Source organism: Rana temporaria, chromosome 3 (assembly GCF_905171775.1).
Source record: "Rana temporaria chromosome 3, aRanTem1.1, whole genome shotgun sequence".
Classification (NCBI taxonomy): domain Eukaryota; kingdom Metazoa; phylum Chordata; class Amphibia; order Anura; family Ranidae; genus Rana; species Rana temporaria.
Genome location: NC_053491.1, coordinates 360,865,517 through 360,887,352, shown reverse-complemented (window position 1 = coordinate 360,887,352; position 21,836 = coordinate 360,865,517). Strand labels below are relative to the sequence as shown.

Sequence of the window (21,836 nt, the reverse complement as noted above, 5' to 3'; positions counted from 1 at the left end):
CAAAAAATGATCTTATGTTGGTGAAACAGGACCGAAACTGCAAACAAGAATTAACACAGACAATCCATTAATACTAAGGAAGATGTTTTTTCACAGCTGTGGGACATATCTCACAACCAGACCACACCATGGAAGAATGAATGTTTTGGTTCTTAAAAGTGAACTTCAAGACTACTCAGGAAAAAAAAAAAAAAAACTTCCTCAGTTCCAGGATGTGGATTTGCAACAACCTCTCCTGCAGTGACCAAGTCCCTTGAATGAAGAGATTGTCCACGTAAAAAGGGCAAAAGAACTGCCTTGAGGACACTGCCATCTTTCTCTCATTTGTCTTGGGGGACCATGCCTAGCATCAGACCTAAATATTTTAAACATTTGGTTTGGGACCAAGGCTTACTTCTGAAAATGTAGGACCCATCCAAACCTCTACAGAATTTGCACCGTTTGAGTCACATTGCCGTTCAGTTTCAGAACAGTGAAGAGGTTAGAATAGAAACCATGGAACTTTTTGCTTTCTGGGAATGGGATGATCACTCCCTGAGAGAGCAGGTGATTGAAGGCTTGAAAAAGAACAATCCTTTTTTGAAGATTGAAAGAAAGAAAACCTTTGTGCAGATGTACTTGTCAACAATATTCCCCTGCTAAACATCTACCTCACCCAAGCGAGGAGCACCTTTATTGCAAGTGGGACTTGGCTCCTGGTTTGGAGGGCCTTAGAATCCACGATTTCCCATGGATCTGTGGCCTTAGAATCCATGATTTCCTGTGGAATGAGACTGGGACTTGGAGCCTGAGGCTGGCGGTTGCTGAAAGGAATGCTTTTTTGGAAGAAGATGATATGGCGAGAATGTGGAAAGTGCCCGGATAGCCGCAAACCATTCAGGCCATAACAGAACTGATTTCAGTAGAACCATCCGATTTTGTGCTTTTCAGATTCGTTCCCGAAAAACAGAGGTCAGGTGCTCCATGCTTTCTATGTCATTCACTTTGGCGAACCATTGGGCGAGGGTAGGAGGTGATTGTTGTTTCCACATGGCTGAAATGCATGCTCTAGCTGCATTAAGTAAATGTTTAAGTAAAGATTTATGGTATTTTTTCTGGGAAAAGGGGGGTCAGGTTAAGAAGAACTGCAGCGGGGTCTCTGGACACTGAGATAATCGCAAATTTGTGGATCAATTGGAGGATTTGCAGCCAGAATGGCTGGATGCCAGGGCATTCCCAGATGATGTGAAAAAGTGTGCCCCTGTATGAATCACATCTCCAGCATCGATATTCTAATTGTGGGAATAGTTGGGTTAGTACAGATGAGGTTCTATACCACTGTGTCATGATTTTGTAAGCGGTTTCCTGGTACTTACTACATGGCGATGATTTGTGAGCTAAAGAGAGAATCCTATCTTTTTGTTCCTTCAAAGTGACCTGAAGATCTTTTTCCCATTTGGAAAGAAAAGGGGGTTCCGATTGCGCATGGAGATCTAGTAGAGATTCGTAGGAAAGGGACAATAATTTCGGGCTGTCCCACAGGCAGAGCTCCTCAAAAGAGCTGAGAGGCCTCTGAAAGAGGTGTGGCTTGGGTAGTGAGTTCAGGAAATGTTATAATTTGTATGCTCACCAGTGGTTTAGGAACTGTGATCCCATGCCCGTAAACAGGGTTCTGCATAGAACATGGAATCCAGCCATTTGTGCAGAGGAAATAAGACGCACGTAAGACCTTCCGTGGTGAGTGTACAGTAAATGCTGACAATTCAGGACCGAACTTAGGATGTCCTATTATCAATGTCATTGGGGACGGGAAACTGTTGAGCGAAGAAAGTTTAAAGAACCTTTTGGATTCAATCAGAGTGGGCTAATTAAGGGGTGGTGGGAGAAGTGGATAGTGTGACTTTTTCCTGTATTAGTACCTGTACAGCGTCTTGTTCTAAACAGACCCATAGTTTGGTGGCACTATGCCTACACCAGTCTACTACCCTGTTCATGTGGACAGCAATATAGTAAAGAGCTGGATCTGAAAACCCTATTCCTCTCTTAAGTTTAGGCCGGAGCAGGAGTGCTCTAGAGAGTCAGATCTAACCAAGTGAAAGTACGTTTGGGAATCCTAATAGGTAGGGGTTGTAATAAATATAAAAGTCTGGGCATCGCCTTAATTTTGAGTACGTTGCATCGGCCGAACCATAAGGCTAGACCATTCCATCTCGCCAAATCTGTGGATAATGAGGACAACAGTGGCTGAAAATTGAGTTTAAATATGGAGTTTAGATTTGGTGGTATTTTTGTCCCTAGGTACTGGATACTGTGAATCGCCCATCGAAAGGGGAAGTTAGGCCATAGGCTTTTCAAAATAGGGTCCGGGAGAGAGACATTAAGAGCTTCAGATTTTTGGAGGTTTACCTTGAAGTTGGATAGGGCACCATAGTTTTTCAGTTCCCGTAGTAGGGAAGGCAAGGAAGTAAGGGGTTCCGTTATCTAAAAAAAGAAGGTTGGTTGCATATGCCGCCACTTTGTGGTGGTATGCTGTGGTTTGTACTCTCTTCACATCTTGATTATTACATATGTGTTGAAGAAATGGTTCTAGTGTGAGTATAAAGAGAAGTGGGGATGGGGGACATGCCTGTCTGGTGCCATTAGAGATCACAAGGGAGTTGGAGTTGAAGCCGTTGACTCTAATGGTGGCTGTCGGGTTAGCATAAATGGCAGATACCCAGGACAAGATAGGGACGAGCATACCAAAACATTTGAGGGTTTCAAATAGGAAGGTCCAATCGACTCTGTTGAATGCCTTTTTGGCATCTGTAGACAGAAGCAGAGGGGAGTTGAGTTTCTTGGCTGATGCAATGATATCTAGGGTTCTAATGGTGTTGTCCCTAGCTTCCCTGGATTGGATGAACCCTACCTGATCGAGAAGTACAATACGCTGCATGATGACATTTAATCTGACTGCAATTATTTTGGTAAATAACTTAACGTCACAATTAAAAAGCGAGATGGAACGGTAGCTGGCACATTGTAGTGGTTGTTTGCCTGGTTTCAGAATGACAGAGATGTTGGCACTGAGTAACTCAAAGGGGGTACTATGGGCATATGTGATAGTGTTAAAGGCTTCTAAGAAGTATGGTGTAAGTATTGATTGGAAGGCTATATAGCATGAAAGTGTAAAGCTGTCCAGACCTAAGGCTTTCCCAGGCTGGGTGGCCGCAATGGCCGTCGCAAATTCTTCAGCTGAGAGTGGTTGGGATAAAGATTCACGTTCCTCCTGTGTAAGCATATGAAGTTGAGCCTCCTGTAAGTAAGTTGTCATTTCAGAAAATATACTGGTGTGTTGTGAAGCAGGGGGAGTAGATCTTAAGTTATATAAATCCGAATAAAACTTGCGGAATGTTTCAGCCAACTCTGGGGCGGAATGTATTTTAGCGCCGGAAGAGGTAGTCAATGCCAAGACAAATTATTTACTATTTTGGGCTTTTAATGCTCTAGCTAACATACGCACTAGTTGCCATATTCGTAGTATGAGCGACGGACACTTCGAAGAACATGTTTGGCTTTGTAAAGGGAGTGTTCCCTAATCAGTTCCTGCACTTTTGTAAGTTCCAGTTTATTATACAGGATTTATAACCTGCCAACAGTTTGCAGAGCGCTTTACAATATGAGGGCAGACAGTACAGTTACAATACAATTCAATACAGGAGGAATCAGAGGGCCCTACTCAAACATAATTATTATTCCTTTAAGTATTCTTTCTGCTTTTGTTTTCCTAGCTCCCCTGCAAACCTAGAATATTGGTACTAGTTTCTGCTTCACCTTACTGAAATCAGGGCAGCATTGTCACCCTTATGTTAGATGTTGCAAGAGCAAGGGCTACAGCAGGATATGCAATTAGCAGACCTCCAGCTGTTGCAGAACTACAAGTCCCATGAGGCATAGCAAGACTCTGACAGCCACAAGCATGACACTCAGAGGCAGAAACATGATGGGACTTGTAGTTTTGCAACTTCTGAAGGTCTGCTAATTGCATATCCCTGGGCTACAGCATGAAGTGCCGATGCAGTGAGAAGCGTGACTAACAGAGTTGTTAGTAACAGCCTCCCATGTGGTGCATACAGTCACTGCTAGTAACTACCATCAATCCGTCCTAATTTTCACACGCAGCAGGCGGTCATGGGAGCTGCAGTTCGTTTTACACACCAATGACATGCAAGAAGTAAATACATCCACCCACCGCCAGGTACCTTCAGTAGAGGAAAAAAAGCTGGTGATTTAAAAAGCTGTAGGGCACATTTTAAAGATAATTTAGTGTTCTTATTTTAGTTTTTTTAGAGACTGGCTTTGGAAATAGGATAAGCATTACATCTCACATGACAAATCTCAACCGATGACTATAGATGTCCTAAAAGTATAACTAAAGGCAATTTCTTTTTTTTTGTAAATAGAAATGGAGTGGAGATAGATTAGAGCACTGTTTTTTTTACAGCCGTTTGTTCCCCCCGTTAGCGATTCAATATCTCTAACTGTCCTCTTTACTGTTATGATTGAGAACACAAGTGAAAGAAAAATCACAACATTTGGTATTGTTACCAGAACATGAATAGAGTGGAAATTTTCCAGATAGGACACTTTTTTTATTTTTCCAAAATAAAAAGGGGTTACAACCCTTCCTTACTTTTTCAAAAATGTAAAAAGAAAAAAACAAAAGTTTTGTCTTTATTCCTACTTTAACTTGATTATGCTCTCTTGTTGGAGGACATTGCAGTATCTCGATTAATTGGGAGAGAGTGGCAACAAGAAGGAATCTCAATGGTTCAGCCAGAGTGATTCTGTTGATGGCAAGCTGCTGCCAGTGAAAGAATAGCTAGTATGTGTATGAGCACTTTTAGTATGCTCATACACAACCTAATCTCTGCAAGTGACAAGCCCATTGAAGAAATGAACTGGAATGCCTATTGTGAGCCAGGTCTTCTCATTCAACATCAGTACCTGACCTCACAAATGCTCACACACTCACATTCCCACACACTCCAAAATCTTGTAGAAAACCTTCCCAGAAGAGTGGGGGCTGTTATAAATGCAAGGGGGAGGACATTTTTAAATTTTTTTTTTTTTAACTCCCGTGGTTTTGGAGTGGGTTGTCCAACAAGCTCATATAGGCATGATGTTCAGGTGTCGTCAAACTTTAGGTCACACAGTCTATCAATGACTGAATTTTGAGTCTGCTGTTCTTCTTTAGGAGGTAATCCATTCAATCGTGATATTCAGGTATTGGAGGAAAGTAATAGGTTTAATCCCCTGCTAGCTACTTGTATATTTTGAGGGCCCCAACAGCAAGTATCATGCCTCAGTTGCTGGCTCTGTTTCAGTCAATCTGTACAACTCTGACAACAAGGGTGTTCACAGGTGTTTTCACCCTTTTGTTGCCTTCACCATAATATAAAAGTCCAACAGGAAGATTTAAACCCCTTTAAAAAGGCTGGAGACAGGTGTGCATTTCCAGGAATAACAGCACTGAGATCTCAGCACGTAGACCGAGTGATACATGAAGCCGTCATGTGGTTGACCTCTCCAGCACCTACTAAAATTTGTAATATAAGTTTTAGGTGAACAGACCCTGTAATGAATAATAATCCATGTAGCACAACAGTAGTTCGATCTGTCTCAGCTGTCTGATTTCAAACCTACATGGACTCAAATATTACAGTAATGTATATAGTTGATGCACCTGCTAAAATGTGAGTGGCAGTGCCAAGTCTTTGTGAACAGATCAGGAGAATGGCACAGTTAGTGACATGCAATTTGCTCTGTGATGAAAAGGGTTAATACTAACTTTGAAATGAGAGGTGAACCAGCTCATTGGTCTTGGCTCCTAATTCTTACAACCTGTGCAACTCCCCCTTCAACGAGTCCGAGTGTCTCTTTCACGACACACAATTGCCCCATTGTACGCAGGAAAGGGATTAAGGATTGTGTTTTCTATTATTATGCTGTTGATTAATCCTGACCCGGTGTCACTTTCTTCCTCAAAATAGATTGGGGGGGTTCTTTGGGCTCCAGCACCCTCGGCTTAACGCTGCCAAACTCCTTCATGCCTCATTTGCCACGTAAGCGATTACATTTTAAGTGACGGGCAGCACTGCCTCCTTGAGGGCTGCATAAAAGAGAATCACCCTTTGTCTTCTAGGAATGCTAAACTGGCATGCCTTGCCTGTGGCATTCTGGCTACGCTAAGTGCGGCCAGTAAAGAGGGCCATGGAACACAGCAAAGATTGCCTATTCTAGAAATCTTAAAGAGCCTAGTTTTATAGAAAGGCTATATAAGCAGGAGACTCGGGCAGTGATATTTATAAATGACAGGGTTCACATAAAAAAAAACTGTTCCCACAACTGATCCTTTGTAAAATAACTTGATTTTAGAATGTAAAAAACATGTGTTTATATAGTTGGGTACCCATGATACTTTGCAGTAGCAACATTATCAAATGTACAACTTAAAGGGGAACTTAGAGGTGAGGTCCTGCAGCATGTACCATAATTATTTCACAATTACTCACAACATTATCAAATGTACAACTTAAAGGGGAACTTAGAGGTGAGGTCCTGCAGCATGTACCATAATGTGTAAATATGCACAGCATATTTGCACATTATTGCACAATTTCTCTGGATTTGTCCTGCTCCGGGGATGGAAGGTCCGTGTTCTGCCTACGCCATTCTTCTTTTCTTCTTCCTGGTCGAAGTATGGTGAACTATTGACTACAGATGATAAAACTCCTGCGTATACACCTGGCTCTATTCTTGCACCTTACAGATAGTGGGAGTGAGCTGCAACTATAGCTGAGCTTCAGTCAATGACTTTGCCTAAGCTGATATCAGTTTTCTGCAGGCAGGAGAAAGCATTTCCTCAGTCTCCTTTCCTTCAGTGAACAGACAGCAACATGGTCAAAATCAGAAAAGTACTGTGTAGTCAGAACTTGATAATACTTGTGGAGCCTTGCTGCCCTCTAGGACTGGGATTGTCCTTAGAACACTGAAAAATAGATAAAAACAGAGGACGCACTGGCCTTGTGTATTATCCAACAACAATTTCATTAAGGATAAAATGTATAAAATAGCTACACACAAACAGGTAGTAAAAGCGCTCATCCAGCCACTATATGTGGCTACAATCTTCCACGTTTGCCTATATATCTAATTTAGTGGTGACCTCACCAGGGTCCCTGCTGGCTGATGCGTTTTGAAGGTATGTCCTTCTTGGTCAGAATAAAAGGCCTAAGTGAGTAGATATTTTATCCTTAAAGTGGTTGTAAACCCTTTACAACCACTTCATGTTACATGTAAGTCTATCTCAAGGCTTACCTGTAGCTACCAAGGATATCTCCTAAACCTGTAGGATTTAGGAGATATCCCCTGTCCCCTGCATGTGCTGATGTCATTGGCACATGCGCACTGGGTAAAACTGAAGCAATGGCACCTATGTGCCATTGCCTCAGTCCGTGTGCCGTTATCGTTGGCGCATGCGCGGGAGTGACATCATCGCGGCTCCGGCCAATCACAGCGGAAGTCACTCCAGGAGAGATGTCAGTGGCCGGAGGGGGAGACAAGGATGGCTGCGGGGGCTTCGATTTGAGGCAAGTAATACATAATTTTTTTGGGGGATAATGCACTAGGCCAGCGTGCCCTCTGTTTTAATCTATTTCCACCATGGTTTACATGATTGTGTCATCTGAGCCGGCATCTCAGTCCAAAAAGTCTTTGGTGATCTTGGATTAAGCCGAATAGCGATGGCTTTGATAAAAGATAGGGCTATAATGTTGCTGTATATTTTGACATTTCAGAAGTATGATCATGCAGACTTGTAAAAATACTGAAAGGTCTACTTTAAGCTGTGGATAGAAGAAACTCCTTATAATTGTGGTTGAGCAGTGAAATAAAAAAGGATTCCTACTTGTAAGGGCAGTAGAGTTGTAGATCAAGTGGAGGTTAATTATACAGCAGCATTACAAATTAAAAGTGTTTCATAAAAAAAGAAGGTAAAAATACAATTACTCTTCTTCCTCTTTTTTTATACTAACTTTCATTTTCAGTAGTTTTTGAAAGCCCCTTATCTGGGACCTAGAGAGAAATCTAGTGACAGCTGTAATACTATCTATCCACATAGCAAAAAGTGTCCCCTGACCGCAGAGTCATAAGGTTACAGAAGCTTTTCCTCCTGAGGTCAGGGGTTAAAACTCAGTAGAGAGAATATAACACTTCACTGTCGGAGTCAACTAGAATAAATGAGACTTTGTACACTCAGCTTCAACCACCATTTAAGTGCTCATTAGAGACCGGCAATATAGAGGAAAACTGAAACTGCAGCCTGTCCATTCAATAGAAAATGGTGACATCACTTAAGCCTTGTACATACGATGAGAATATTGAACAAATAATCCTCAATTTTTTTGCATGCCAGTATCATATTGAAAATGTAGAGCTTACCAAATTTACAAAATGTCTCGTACGACAGAATACAACTTGGGGAGTGATGTAATGTGTTATATTGTATTGTAATGTAATGTATTCTTTCATTTCTGAACAAGCATGGTCTTGCTCTTCCGATTTTTTTCAGACAAAAAATGTACTGATTAAACGAAAATAGTGCGATCTGGAATCTCACGAGAAAAATGTTCATGCTTGTCCCTTCATACGATTTCAGATTAACTGCTATGAACGGGTCTCGAAAGCTGTGCTCAAATGATCGGAATATCATATGATCACTTCAAAAGCAGTATTTTTCATCTGATTTTCTGATCATGTGTACTAGGTATAAAAATAAAGGCATAGGCATAAAAAAAAATTCCATTCAACAGAGACCAAAGCTTTCATTTGGTGGTATTTGATCACCTCTGCTGGCTTTTTTTTGTACTATAAACAAAAAAAATAAAAAAAAGGAAAACAATATTTTTGGCTATAATAAATATCCCCCTCCCCCGCCCAAAAAAAAAATATATTTCTTCATCCGTTTAGGCCAATATGTATTCTTCTACATATTTTTTTCACTATAAGCATATATTGATATATTTTGGTTTGCGCAAAAGTTATAGCGTCTGCAAAATAGGGGATAGGTTTATGGCATTTTTTTTTTACTAGAAATGGCAGTGATCAGTTATTTTTAGTGGGACTGCGACATTGCGGCGGACAGATCAGACACTTTTGACACTTTTTTGGGACCAGTGACATTAATACAGCGATCAAAATAGCCACGTAAAAATGACACTGCGAGGGAAGGGGTTAACACTAGGGGACAATCAAGGGGTTAAGCGTTCCCTAGGGAGGTGTTTAACTGTGGGGGGAGTCTACTGACTGGGAGTAGAGAAAGATTGCTGTTCCTGATCACTAGGAACAGCAGATCTCTCTCTCCTCCCCTGTCAGAACAGGAATCTGTTTGTTTACATTGACAGATTCCCCATTCTGTGGAGCGATCGCTGGTGGTCGGCAGACATTGTGACTGCCAGCCACATGCATCAGCTTTGGCGTCGCCCGCCTGCTGTTGCTCTTAAAGAGGCCGACGTACAGCTATGACAATTTGTGCAGCCGTGCCCATGCAGAATAATGAAGGTGGCTGGTCGGCAAGCGGTTAAAGACCGGTAGCATCACTGAGAATGCAGTCTAACCATTCACCAGAGACTCCTAACATTGTCGAGAATACAGCCTATCCATTCAGAATATGATGGTGACATCACAGAGAAGATAGGCTATCCATTCACTGGTGACCTCACCAAGAATTTAGCCTATCCAATCACTATAGCCAAGTGACGTCACCGTAAATACAGCCAGTTCAATCACTAGAGACCAGTGACATCAATAATATAAAACATTCAACACTGAAACCCTGTACACACGCTCGGTTTTCTTGGCGGTAAAAAGTCAGCAGAGAAAACCGAGGGGAAAGCCGAGAACCCAGCAGGAAAACTGCCATGGAGCTTTGGCCGGGAATCCCGGCAGTGTGTATTTCTCCATCGGCACTGCCTCGCAGTGTTTCCCATAGGTAAGTAGTAGATCTGGCGGAATAAAAACGCCGGGAATCCCGACGGGAAAATAGAGAGCAGGATTCACGGCTGTTTTCCCGACGGGAAAACTGCGAGGAAGCATACACATGTCCGGTTTTCCCGACCAAAAGCCCTCCTGGCAGATTTCCTGCCGGAAAAACCTTGTCGTGTGTACAAGGCTTGAGAATTTACAACCGTTTCTGGGATAATAAAGCAGTATAAAGAACAATGATTGGTTACTGCACCTTTTGTTAGGAATGCACTGATACCAGTTTTTAAGATAGAGTACCAATATTTTTTCTCAAATACTCGCTGATAACAATTACCAATACCTATTTTTAGTGTCATGTGACAGTATTTTTAGACTAATGAAAAATTATTAACATTTCTTTATAAATTATGAAGAATTGTAACTGTAAAACCAGTGCAACTTTGTTCAGCGTTTCAGGTGTGAATTGTCAACGAGTATGACAATGAAAATCACACCTGAACAGGGTTCAAAATCATACCGGACTCTTTATAAAAATGCCCTGGGGCTGGCTCGCACTTAAGCTTCATTGAAAAGGCTGCAGGCTCACATGTCATGCAAATCAGATGCGTTTCAAAACACATCCAATTAGAATATGGGTCTAATGCCGCGTACACACATTGTTTTTTTTCGGGTTGTAAAAAAATTAAGTTTTTAATGGTCTAGAAAAAAAACAATGTTTTTTCAAATTTTGCTGATTTTGTGTTAGTAAAAGCCGATTCGCGCTTTTCAGTCTGTTACAGCGTGATGAATGTGCTTACTCCATTGATGAACGCTAGTTTTACCAGAACGAGCGCTCCCGTCTCATAACTTGCTTTTGAGCATGCTGGTTTTTTTCACGTCGTTAAAGCCCACACACGAACGTTAAAAACTTTGTGAAAAATTAGAGCATGTTCTAAATTTTTATTGCCCATTTTTTACATCGTGAAAAATGCTCTGGAGCCCACACACGATCGTTTTTAATGACATAAAAAAAAAATCATTTTTTACAACCAAAAACGGTCGTGTGTATGCAGCATAAAGCTATCGGTTTTAGTATTGCAGCATTGTCATGAGTACAAGTACTTGTGCAAATGCTTAGTATCGGCACCGATTTCGGTGCAACGCTACCTTTCATAGTTACTGAACTTTTATATAAGTTTTCTTCTTTATACCTTGTTGACAGAAAGGCAGACGGACTCCTGGTTCAGGTCCATTTACATTCAACTCTGCAGAGTTTACTCCTCGGTGTCTCCCGTCGGTGTCTCCACGCCTCATTAATACAAGAATCCCTCCAATCCGTCACACAAGGCTGCAACATTATAATAATTTGCGACTTGGAAGAGACTCGCAACTAATAATTTGTAGCCTTGGCCAAAAAACTGCCACGGGACGCTGAGGAGGAGTGAGAGGGGGATTATTAGAAATCCTGTAAATGGATGTAAGCTTTGGACCGGGTGCCGAGTCAGCTGGGAAACATGTTCAAAGTCAAACGCTTGTAGTGTATCAACACACGATATGGAGACTACTGCATTGCAAACTGAAACATTACAGCATAGAATCCCCAGCGGTTTATGGAAAAGCCGAAAAAAAGAAAAAAAAAGAAAGAGAAGCCATATTTTGCACTTTACCTCTAAAAAGACCAATATGTATTTGGCAATTTGATCTATCCACAGAAACACTAAATACATACAACTAACACCTTTTTAAATATGAAAATAAATAACCATAAAAACGTTATATATGGGGAAATCGTAATACCCCCTTGTGTCTGAAATGCGAGAGAGTTCATGGGGATCTTATCCACATGCTCTTGGAGGGAGTTATATAAAATAACAAAATGCCTTGATAAACGAGTGTCAGTAAAAAGCAGTGGGTGTTCCTGAGGTAGGCTACATTTGCATGTAGGCCACACCATGTAAAGCCCACATGTGATACCGAGCCTCCATAATTAACCAGTTCCTTACTGAGCCATAGTAATAAAAGCAGTGGTGATCACTATTACATGCCAGGCTACATTACAGACCCAATGTTAGGTAATTTGAGCCTGTATACTTAGCATACACTTTTGCTATCAAACAGGGATTAGGGAATTGGAAAATAAGAAATTCTTACTTCATCTCCAGCACCTCCTCCAGGTGTTTGCGGCGTTCGGCACGCAGGCTGGTTAGGTGGATCTCCTTCTCGGCCAGTGATTGCTGAGTGGAGGACAATTTTGCTTTCATTGACTCCAGTTCCTGCTTTACCTTCTCCATTGCCATCATCAGCTCCTCCACCTTACAAAAGACAAGATTCATACTAATTATAAGAGAAAGAGCCATGATTTTGTTATCTTGGTGCTTACTATCCATATTATTAGAAACGGGTTTATTGTTGCGGAGAGAATGGACTTTCTAGGCACCAATGGTTGACAAAAAATAGAATTTATTGATACAATCCCAAAATGGGTAATGAACCAATATTACAGTACATATAAAAAATACATTTTAAAAAACACATAAATTGTCACAGAACATTCCTGTGATACTAAAACAATGAGAATAAATCCACTGAAACCAATACAAGTCCACTAAGGACAGCAACGTGGGTTGATGACTAGCGTAATTGTTAGTAGACGTAATTTTGCATGAGCTCTACATGTTTCGCAGTTGAGTGCTTCTTCAGGAGCTATAGATATTCTAAGAAGGAAAAATAGTAAACTATTATTGGTTTCCAATTTAGTATATTGTTCGTCATTTGTAGGTAAAAACATTATTGAAATGTGCGTAAACGCACTGTAACCAAAAGAACATGCATCAATGATCGAGGTTGCCACAACGCCACCAAGGGGACAGCACAAAAGGGGACTACATGCACTGCAGTACCTTAAGACACCAATAGTCCATCCTATGGTTTGTGTACCTCAAATATTTTTCAAATACTATCCATATTACACCAACAAAATAGCCGATCTTTATAAAGGACACATGGCATTTTACATCAGTTTTTGTCCATGAACAAGAAACAAGAAAGCAAGTAGCACTCTAATGGCCCGTACACACAATCCGAATATCGTTCGACAGATCGTACAACTTTTTTTTTCGCTTAATAGTCTCAAGTAGAAATTGAATAGGTTACTAAAGTCACGAAAATTCTCGTACAAAAAAAAAAAAAATCGGAAGTGATGTCATGTGTTGTAATGTATTTGTATTGTATTTTCGGACGGCAATTATACTGACTAAATAAAAATTGCACGATCTGGTATCGTACGAGGAAAACTTTTGTGCTTGTCCGATTTAATAATATCGGATGAACTGTCGTGATCGGCTATTGAAAGTAGTGTATACACGATCCGAAAATCGCACGATTCTTCCTTGGACGGCAGTTTTCGTCCAATATTCGGATTGTGTGTACGGGCCCATTAGGCCCCATACACACGAGAGAATTTATCCGCGGATACGGTCCAGCGGACCGTTTCCACGGATAAATCCTCTCAAAGATTTCCGCAGATTTCTATGCGATGGAGTGTACACACCATCGCATTGAAATCCGCGCGGAAATCCTCTGGCGATGACGTGTCGCGCCGTCGCCGCGATTATGACGCGGCGACGGGCGCGACGCTGTCATATAAGGAATTCCACGCATGCGTCAAATCATTACGACGCGTGCGGGGAATCCCTTTGGACGGATGGATCCGGTGAGTCTGTACAGACGAGCGGATCCATCCGTTGGAATGGATTCCAGCAGATGGATTTGTTGTGCATGTCAGCAAATATCCGATCTGCTGGAATCCATCCCAGAGGAGATTTCTCCACGGAAACAGATCCACTGGCGTGTACACACCATAGAATCTATCCGCAGAAACCCATTTGCTGGGATTTATCTGCGGATGGATTCTATTGTGTGTATGGGGCCTTAGGCTAGATTTACACCTAAGCGTCACGTTTAAACGTTTTTTTTTTTTTAAATGCTTTTGAGCTTTTTTTTGGAGCAGAATTGTAAGTTTTTGCAGCTTTTGTCAGGCTTTTTAAAAAAACTAAAAGGTGTGAAGCGCTGCTAAAAAAGGGGCGGAAAGCTGCGGTTTAAACAGAAAACCTGCAACAAAACGCTCGAAAAAAATGTTTGCAAAAAGCTCATCATTCGCTTTTCAGGCGTTTCCACCTAAAGCTCAACTCTACCTGAAAACAAGCTTGTGTACTGTTTTGAGCATCAGGGCCCAGATTCTCAAACGAGATACGACGGCGTATCTCCAGATACGCCGTCGTATCTCTAAGTTGCGCGGTCGTATCTATGCGTCTGATTCTTAGAATCAGTTACGCATAGATTTCCCGTAGATCCGACTGGCGTAACTGTGTTACACAGTCGTATCGTAACTGCATATTTACGCTGGCCGCTAGGTGGCGCTTCCGTCGAATTCCGCGGCGAGTATGCAAATTAGCTAGATACACGAATTCCTGAACGTACGCCCGGCCGACGCAGTACATTTACGCCGTTTACGTTAGGCTTTTCCCGGTGTATAGTTACCCCTGCTATATGGTGGCGTAAGTGCAGCATACCAGTGTTAAGTATGGCCGTCGTTCCCGCGTCGAAATTTGAAAAAGTTACGTCGTTTGCGTAAGTCCTCCGTGAATGGGGCTGGACGTCATTTACGTTCACGTCGAAACCAATGACGTCCTTGCGGCGTACTTTGGAGCAATGCACACTGGGAAATTCCACGGACGGCGCATGCGCCGTTCGGGAAAAACGCCAGTCACGTTGGGTCACACAACATTTACATAAAACACGCCCCCCTGTTCCAAATTTGAATTAGGCGGGCTTACGCCGGCCGATTTACGCTACGCCGCCGCAACTTACGGAGCAAGTGCTTTGAGAATACAGCACTTGCCCGTCTAAGTTGCGGAGGCGTAACGTAAATCAGATACGTTACGCCCGCACAAAGATACGCGATCGGACGTGAATCTGGCCCCAGGTGTTTTTCTAAAAGTGACAGGACGCTCAGATCTGAACAAGGGCTATTGAAAACAATAGGTCAGGGGTGTCCAAACTTTTTTCAAAGGGGGCCAGACTTGATTAAGTGAACATGCGTGAGGGCCAACTATTTTGTCTGACATTCTTTGAACAATTAAAATTCGGTCCAAGTGTGTTTGTCTGAGCACTAATACACTGCCCAACAAGATATCTCTTGCCTTTGTGGCTGTGTGTGGTGAAGAGATGAGCTTGGGCGTGTTATTTGGATATACTGTAAATGTTTCTTTTGTGGCCCCAACGAATTCCAGAGTGCTGCTTAGGACTAAGGATGAGCTTGGGCGTGTTATTTGGATATACCGTATTTATTGGCGTATAACACGCACAGGCTTACCATTGCCATGAATGCATCCTCACCATTGCCATGAATGCAGCCTTACCATTGCCATGAATGCAGCCTTACCATTGCAACCTCACCATTGCAACCAATGCAGCCTCACATGTGCCATGAATGCAGCCTCACATGTGCCATGAATGCAGCCTCACATGTGTCATGAATGCAGCCTGAATGATGCCCATCTGCAGCCGCAGAGGGAGGGGGGCGGGACGAGTGCCGACAGATTACAAACAGTAGAATCTCTTGTTTACCCTGTGGCCTCTTTAATGATAGACAGAACAGTTGTCCAATGGCATCCTAGGAGACGGGACTTCCAATAGAGATGCTGCTGAGTAAACAGGAGATTCTCTTCATGTAATCTGACGGCGCTCGTCCTGTCCCCTACAAGGCAGCGCCCCCTGGGGGCCACAAACAATATATATATCCAAATCCCCAGGGGGGCCATTTTAAATCAACAGGGGGGCCGCATTTGGCCCCCGGGCCGGACTTTGGACATGCCTGCAATAGGTTTTTGATTGTTGAGCGTTTTTGAGCTTAGAGCTACAAGCTGCAAAACGCTCAAGTGTGAACGGGACCTAAAGGAGCCCATGATAGCAGTAAAAACTGACAGGGGTTCTACTCCTCCTTTACTAGATACACAAAAAATGTTTTTGGCTGGACCTACACTTTATTGGGCCATCCAAACAAAAAAGGGACATAAACCTAATCAGGTCTCATAGTTGGATACATGAAACTTTATTTCATTATGATTTTAAAAAAACGTAAGGTTATACGACCTCTTCTGTTTGGGAATTGGGAAGGTGTGGGTGTGGGTTCGCCTCCTTAACATTGGACATCTTTCAATCTGTGAGGCCCCGTACACACGACAGAGGAACTCGACGTGCTTGGCACGTCGAGTTCCTCGTCGAGTTTTGGGATGAAGCCGCCGAGGAGCTCGGCGGGCCGGCTTCTCCCATAGAAGAACGAGGACAACGAGAAAATAGAGAACATGTTCTCTATTTTCTTGTCGAGTTCCTCGGCGGCTCCATCGAGCCAAAACTGTACAGACGACAGAGATTCTCGGCAGAATCCGGGTTTTGACCGAGTTTCTCGGCGAATTCTGCCGAGAATCTCTGTCGTGTGTACGAGGCCTGACAGTTAAAATTGTTGTATTAAACTGCAGCTGGAACAAACAGCGCCCATTTAATATGGGCAAATGATTTGTCAAACTTGGTAAAAAGTTTTTGCCCTTATCATTCGCCATCTCAATGGGGTCTGTAGTCAACCAACTCCAATCAGATTTATTTTGTGCATGAAAAAAAATAAAACCAGACAAATTTTGCACTTGATGCAGCTTCTTATTATAAAAGATGTGTGCCTGAATGCCTGAGCAGAAAGAGAATTACACCAATTTATTATGGAACTGGAAAAGAAAAAAGGAGAAAGACCCTGATCAAACTGTTAGTAATTTGAAGGTGAAAAAGTCAGGAGGAATAGCTGGACTCCCTCTACGTGCCATGTTTCTTGAACTGTAGAGTAGCTGCAAAGTTTATGCATTGCGCCTGACCACCTCAGCGGCTCGAGAGGGGAGAGAAGGCCTTAACAGACGCACCAAGAACAAGAGTGTGATTCACAGGAGCCATAATAACCCCCTGATTATGAGGTAATTATAATTACAGAGGACTTTGGTTTCTACACGCCAAGGTCACCCAGTGAATAAGAGCTCAGTCTATAAAAGTGAACGCATTGTGAGCGACACGTCCTTTTTCCACGCGGCCCGGCAGCTTCCCACCAGCGCCCCTCACTTATCCCCGGAGCGAGGTGGGATAATAAGACGCTGGATGATTTCAGCCCGGCCGCCTCCTGGGAAGCCAGGAGAGGATCTAAGAAAGACAGACAGGGACAGAGCGTGGACTGTCTTCCCAAGTAGTGGTCATCTGGGTTTCTTTCTGACCTCACTGCTTTAATTACATGGGACGTCAGAGGCAGGTGGAACGCAGGACCAGCGCTGAGAGCTCGCCGGACGTGACAGGGTGCGGCTGCCTGCAAACGCCCAGAATTCGTGTTTCCATGGACAGTACAGAAACCGAGAAAAAGCAGACGGCTCTACAAACAGCTAAAAATAACCTTGTAGAATTTTTTTATTTTAACTCAAATTTTCCAAACATGGATTCTGAAAGTTTTAGAACCTATCTAAAGCTGAACCTTTTTTTTTTTTTATCCTGGGTGAAGTAGGCGTAGGTGCAGCTTTTTAATCCATGTACCACTCTGTATTTTTTTATTTCCCGCTTTGTAAACCCAACAGGAAATGAGAAGAAATCTTTCCCAGATGAGGGAAATTTCCTCTTAAACTGTCTTTAGAATAAGTTCCTCTACTAAAGATTATCCGCTGACAATTGAAAATTTGGGACTTCACAATCAAATCCTATGATGAGAGAGAGGGGAGCAGGTGCAAAAAACTACAAGGATATGGACAGCCGCACTCCAGTAACTTGAAAAAGACGTGCCCTTTATTGGGTACAGGAAAAAATACACTACAGGTATCAGCACACAGTGGGATAAACAGCTGACGCATTTGGCATTGAGTGTCAATGCTTAATCATAGCTATGATTAAGCATTGACACTCAATGCGAAACGCGTCAGCTGTTTATCCCACTGTGTGCTGATACCTGTAGTGTATTTTTTCCTGTACCCAATAAAGGGCACGTCTTTTTCAAGTTACTGCAGTGCGGCTGTCCATATCCTTGTCGTTTTTTGCACATCCAGTGCATTGCCAGCACCCATCTGCTTCTGAGTGGACATCAATTACCCTAGTGAGCTCACCTGGAGCGGCAGCTTTCTTACCAGAGAGGGGAGCAGGGCTGAGCCCCACTGTCTCTGTCTTTGGACAGAGACAGCAGGGTTTGGGAGCGAGCCCCCATGAGTATCCTCATAGAAAGTGGCTTTCCATGGGGGCACTTGACAGGGAAGAGGGGGAGCCAGGAACACTGGCGGGGGACCCCAGTAGTCAGGGCTGCTCAGTGCAAGACCACTGCACAAAGCAGATAAGTATGACATGTTTGTTATTGTCCAAAATCGTAGAATTACTTTATTGAAGTCTATTCATTTTGAATGGGCCGCTATGCACAGGAAAGGACTATAAAATAAGCATTGAGCATTTCACCCGCCTTAGCGTACCATGGTGCACGTTAATGCATTGGAAATGTGATGCCTTTGAGAATTAAAGTGGAATTCCAGCTTACACCCATCTAGCTTTAAAACGGTCCCCTTCCCCTCCTAACACCTATGTTAAATAACCTGTGAAAGAAAGATGCATATACTTATTATTTTCAGACTGCTCTGGTCCAGTCATGTGATCTTTCAGCCGCAGCAACTGTAGGGGAAAGGAAAGAGCACTACGACAATGGCTAGCAAAGCCTAGAGCGTTGACGTCCCCAGTAGGCTTTATTGACCCATTTGTTATTAGGACTCTCTTCTCTCCCCTGCAGCCGCACTGGCTGACACAGGGGAGCCGAATCAGGTGACCAGAGCGGAAGGGCCTGAAAAGTATACATACGTTTCTTACAAAAGTTAGTTAGCATAGGTGTTATGAGTGGACAGTTTTAAGGCTAGCTATGCTGAAGATGGAATTCTACTTCAAGAGAAGAAAATTGAGGTGACATTCAAAATTAATAGCATTGCAACACGCTCATTTCACATGGCTGTCATCCGTTCAGTCACATATTTGCTCAGAAAAAATTCAGTTAACATCCATCTTCCATTTAGTTCTGTTAACATAAGTTTTTCATCGATGTACATCCGTTTTTCATCTGCTTCCATTTTTTTAAAAAAATTGGTCATAACAGAAGTGGATGAAAAACTGATGTAAATAAACAATGTCCATTTTCACCCATTTGCTCATAGGAATGCATTGCTGTCCGTTTTTTTATCCATCAGCAGATGGATTAAAAAAGGACAAATGGAACGCCCGTGTGAAATGGACCGAATGCATGTAATGTGCGTTAGAGTTAAGTGCACGTCGATACATGTGTTACTGCTATGCACTCAGTCACCATACAAAAAAAAATTCTAACAATCAAATTTGACTATCCACTAATGTAACCCACCCTGATATCTTCAGGGTGTCAAGACACCAGCTAACAAACTATCCTCTGGTGGAAAATACACAGATCAGCCATAACCACCTACCTAAAATTGAATAGGCCCCCCCCATTGCCGCCAAAACAGCCCTGACCCGCCAAAGCATGGACTCCACTAGACCTTTGAAGGTATGTTATGGTATCTACCACCAAGCTTGTCACTAGCAGGTCCTTTAAGTTCTATAAGATGCGAGTTAGGGCCTTCATGGATCGGACTTGCACATCCCACAGATACCGATTGGATCAAGATCTGGAGAACTCAAAGGCAGAGTCAACACCTTAAACTCGTTTGTATTCCTCAAACCATTCTAGAACAATTTTTGCAGAGTGGTAGGGCACATTATCCTTCTGATATAGGCCACTGCTATCAGGGAATACCGTTTCCATGAAGGGATGTACTGGGTTAGCAGTAATGTTTAGGTAGGTGGAACGTGTGAAAGGAACATCCACATGAATGGCAGGGTTGCCAAGGTTTCCCAGCAGAACGTTGCCCAAAGCACCATGCTACCTTTGCCGGCTTGCCTTCTCTCCATAGGGCATCCTGGTGCCATCTCTTCCCTAGGTAAGCAACGCAGAATTACTCGGCCATCCATAAAATAAATCTGGATTCATCAGACCAGGCCACCATTGCTCCGTGGATCGGTTCTGATGCTCTTGGGGCCATTGTAAGGGCTTTTGGCTGTGGACACAGAGGAGCATGGGCACCTTGACCGGTCTGTGGATACACAGACCCATAACACAACAAACTGTGATGTACCGTGTGTTTTCACACCTTTCTATTGGAGCCTTAACTTCCTCCGAAATTCGAGCTTCTGTAGCGCTTTCATTGGATCTGCCTACCCGAGCCAGCATTTTCTCCCCACGTGCATCAATGAGCCTTGGCCACCCATGACCCTGTCACCAGTTTTCAATCCTTGGACCACTTGTGTAGTGCCTTACCACTGAAGACCAGGAACATTCCACAACAGCCACAGTTTGGAGATTCTCTGACCCAGTCGTCTAGCCACTAGAATTTGGCCCTGTCAAAGTTGCTCAAATCCTTACGCTTGCCCGTTTTTGCTTTCCATGCATCAACTTCAGGGACAACATGTTCCATGGGAACCACCCGGTACTTGGATGATAGCTCAACAAGGGGGGGGGGAATCTGTGTTTGGTAAGTGTAAGAAGGGTAGAGGAGTTTCGGGGAAATACTTAGACTAGTCATACATCAATAGAATTTTGTTCAAAAGTTCTTTTTTTTTTCAGAAAGTTTGTTCAATATCTAATAGTTAATAGTGTGGGGAGGAAAAAAATTAAAGGATGGAAAATTTTTCCTCAAATTAAATTCCAACTATGAATATGACAGTGCATCCCAAAATCGAATGCAGAATCCAAAACTTTAACACAGCAATTGAACAAAATAGAGTGACGACAGCAAAATAATTTTTTTTATTTACTGTATGCATTTTTGTCAATTTTATTGTTTAAGTATAGATCTATTTTTGTCCAGGATGTGCACACTTTTTTTATTTTTTATTCCCTCCACCTAAAAGATTTCAGTTTGTTGTTCAACTCAGTTATACAGCTTATATGTCACTTTGAAGGTGGAAAAAATCCTGAAATGATTTATCCTGTTCTCATTTTTTTACATCACAGAAACCTGACACAGGGGCGTGTAGACTTTTTATATCCATTGTATAACAGAAGACCAGGTGGTGGCATTACATGGTTGGGCTACAGAATTTTGGTGTTGAAAAGCCCAGGAAATTTGTACGGATCTGGTGGAGAAAGTGTCCAGGAGCCACGGAGGATTTTTTTTAAGAGCATAAGTTCTTGCAGTCAGGTTCCTTACACACTGTAATGGTAGATTTTAAAGATGGGTGCCCCCTGCAAGGTCCCAAGAAGAGAACAGACAGGGAATCCACTTTTCTGATGGGAGCAGTAGCTTTTAGGCGTACTCTAATGACTTTAACTACATTCAGGCAATGTAGAGAGACTTCCTTTGGGTGCTTAGGAGCAGGACACAAGGATGGCAGAACAATAACGTCATTGATGTGAAATATTGAAACCACCTTTGGAAGAAAGGATGGTTTTGAGCATAAAGCAACCTTGTTTTTGTGAAGTATGCACAAAAAGGCTCTTTAGATGAAAAGTGCTGCTAGTTCAGAAACACATCTCTTGATGCGATGGCTACCAAAAAGGATATTTTGCTAGACAGAATCTCCAGGAGAATATCCCTGAATGGTTTAAAGTGTGGCTTCTGCTTACCCTTATATATACCCACTGAAGTGACAAGCCTAGGGGTTGTTGGAGGGTGTCTCCCGAGAATCTATGGTGTCAGAAGTGACTCATGCAGATAGAAGGAAGAGAGAGGAGACAG

At 42.6% G+C, this 21,836-nt stretch overlaps 1 protein-coding gene across 12 annotated transcripts in view; it reads right to left on the bottom strand.

Moving 5' to 3' along the window:
- The window catches only part of ERC1 (ELKS/RAB6-interacting/CAST family member 1), a 351,485-nt gene that overhangs the window by 81,692 nt on the left and 247,957 nt on the right, over positions 1-21,836 (bottom strand). For all 12 annotated transcript variants that reach the window (XM_040345288.1, XM_040345294.1, XM_040345289.1 and 9 more), the window contains one exon: positions 12,133-12,293. In XM_040345288.1, coding sequence (XP_040201222.1) covers positions 12,133-12,293 — 161 coding nt within the window. The remainder of the gene's footprint in view (positions 1-12,132; positions 12,294-21,836) is intronic.